This window comes from Gorilla gorilla, chromosome 6 (genome assembly GCF_029281585.2).
Source record: "Gorilla gorilla gorilla isolate KB3781 chromosome 6, NHGRI_mGorGor1-v2.1_pri, whole genome shotgun sequence".
NCBI classification, from domain to species: domain Eukaryota; kingdom Metazoa; phylum Chordata; class Mammalia; order Primates; family Hominidae; genus Gorilla; species Gorilla gorilla.
The window spans coordinates 151608828-151611349 of record NC_073230.2 but is presented as its reverse complement, the minus strand read 5'-3'; the positions used below and the strand labels follow the sequence as shown (position 1 = coordinate 151611349).

Genomic DNA, 2522 nt, shown 5'->3' with positions numbered 1-2522 from the left:
TGTTTTGCATTTGTCTCTTTAAACCTGTTTATTGATTCACTGATTCAAAACATGTGATTTTTAATATCTTCCTTGTCAGATATACAATGTTAGGATTAATGGATAAAATGTCAAAAGTGAGGAAGTCAAGAAAGTGAGAAGCAAAACCAATGAAAAATGGTCTGTGTGATGAGTAGCCATTAGGAATGATGACAAGATTAGTAGCAGACAGAAGGACTGAATGAGAAGAGAGTTCTAAAGGGAAAGAAGCAAGTGCAGCAAAGAAGAGTCCTGTTCTAATGTCATGTGTGTAAAGGAGCTGGGCTTCAAAGGAGGAAGGAAAACGATCTGGAGGCAACAGAGAGAAGCCCAAAGAGCAAGGAAGACATCAAAACAATATACAAACACAGAGTAGGTCTCTCAATGTACATTAAAGGATACCCCGAATTTCATTCTGCATCATTCTGATCTTGAAAGTCTCAGTCTTTGAATAACAAAAATAGGACAGTGACAAGCGAAACCAGGGCCTCTATCGAAGAACTCAGGTAAACCCAAATTGTCTTGGGCATGCAAAATACAGGCACATTTTGCAACAATTGCCGATGATACACTGATAGGGGTTGAGAAATCATCAGTATGTAAATACTACTATAGAAGAAAGACATTATAATTCTTCATAATAAATTGCAAGTGCTGTGTAGAAATGTGTATCATAAACCAGAAGAAAAAAAATACAGATTTGGCCATTCAGGACACAGCATCAGGGAGGAAAGAGGGCCAAGTAAGACTGGCCAGGCCTGTGTATGTTTTTTAACTTTATTTATTTATTTTTTGTGTGTGATTTGGGGTCTTACTCTGTTGCGATGATCATGGCTCATTCCAGCCTCGAACTTCAGGGCTCAAGCAACCCTCTCAACTCAGCCTCCTGAGTAGCTAAGACTGCCATACCAGGCTAATTTTTAAAATATATATATATTTTAGAGACAAAATCTCACTGTTTCCCAGCCTAGTCTTGAGCTCCCCACCTCAAGCATTCCTCCCGCCTCAGCCTCCCAAAGTGCTGAGATTACAGGCATGAGCCACCACACCAGGCCCTGTGTGCTTTTAGACACCCTGTGTATATTCATATTGATAGTTCCAGAACAGGCGGTGGAGGAGATCTCATCAGTGTCCTGTGAGTGCACACAGACCTTTAGCTAGCACCTGGCTGGCTTTATGCAAGATAGAAACAAATGGATCCCTGTAGGCCAAGAGGGGTAGCTTACTTCTAATGTATTAAACTGCCTGTATTATCCACACTGAAGATCTCTTTAAGTGTAATGTAAAAATCCGTATATAAATGGTAAATTGAAATTAGCATTATAAAGGAATGTCCGCAATCATAGAAAAGAACTTTCATTTACAATAAAGAGTACTTGTAGGGGAAATTTCTGTTCATGGCTTAGAGTGAGAAGGGAATGAAGTGGGCAGAGTAGTTCACAAGACATAGCCATTCTCAAGAGCTCCCACTGTTTGGATGGGAGTGGCAAATACAGGAAGGCAGGGAAACCTACGGTGTGGGTAATCAAGGTTTATCCTACCTGTGTGTGAGTTATGACCCCATACACAATTTGTGAGAAATTTGCAAAATGCATTTTCGACATTATCTCCTACACAAGATTTTGTATGTTGATATTGTATCATCTTATGTCTTTGCCATGCCCCAAACCCACTTAATTATTCTTGTGGGGAGGGTGAGGCAGGAAAGACTTTGCTCAGGACTGCTGGGAGCTGTGAGGAAAAGAGGAAGCACCAGAGTTTCTGCACAGGGAGGGGGAGATTCTGCAGCGCTGTGGCTAAGCGACTTGCACAGACATACACGGCCGAGTCCCCCTGCTCTGCAGGCTGGATCTTCAGAGTAGAGAATGATCCATCAGGCCTCTCAGCTGAGAATCGATCTGTGGGCATACCTGCATTATCTATAATAGATCGGCTCCGGAAGTAACTCAGCAATTCCAGTCCCTGCACGAAGGTCTCTCTGTACCAGAAAAGGAGATTGTGGCCGAAAATTGGCTCACATCTCAGAGTCACTGTTTGTCCCATTTCTGTCACCTCATGCTTGGGTGACTGGATAATGCCAGGATCTGTGCATGCTGTAAAAGAAGGCAAAATTAGGAAACAGAATAAGGAAAATAAAGGAAGTCATCTATACAGAGGCCCAGCATGAGGATGATAAATACGTGAGGACTCACTCGCTACCAGGATACAAAGGGACACACAGAGGGTCCAGGAGTCCATGGCAGAGTGATAACAGATGTGGCACATTCCAGACCAGGGCCCTTATGAACATAAGCAAAAAAAGATACTTTGGGACATTTTACCCCCACAAGATGCATCTGTTAGTGACCTCACTAAATGAGCCACCACCCCCAACTTGAAAGCTCCTTTAAGCGGAGGCTACATTTTTGGGAGATGAATCAGGCAGAACTGAAGTCAACTATAATTGATCTGAGATACAGATGCACACTTGCAGAGGATCCCTGTAGATTTGCTTTGATATTATC

At 42.4% G+C, this 2522-nt stretch overlaps 1 gene segment (V, D, J or C); it reads right to left on the bottom strand.

Moving 5' to 3' along the window:
- Positions 1–1695: 1695 nt before the first annotated feature.
- On the bottom strand, positions 1696–2301 carry LOC109027634 (T cell receptor beta variable 12-3-like). The segment is given in 2 exon segments: positions 1696–2111; positions 2211–2301. Coding segments are annotated over 2 exon segments (489 nt in total).
- Between the last annotated feature and the right edge of the window lie 221 nt (positions 2302–2522).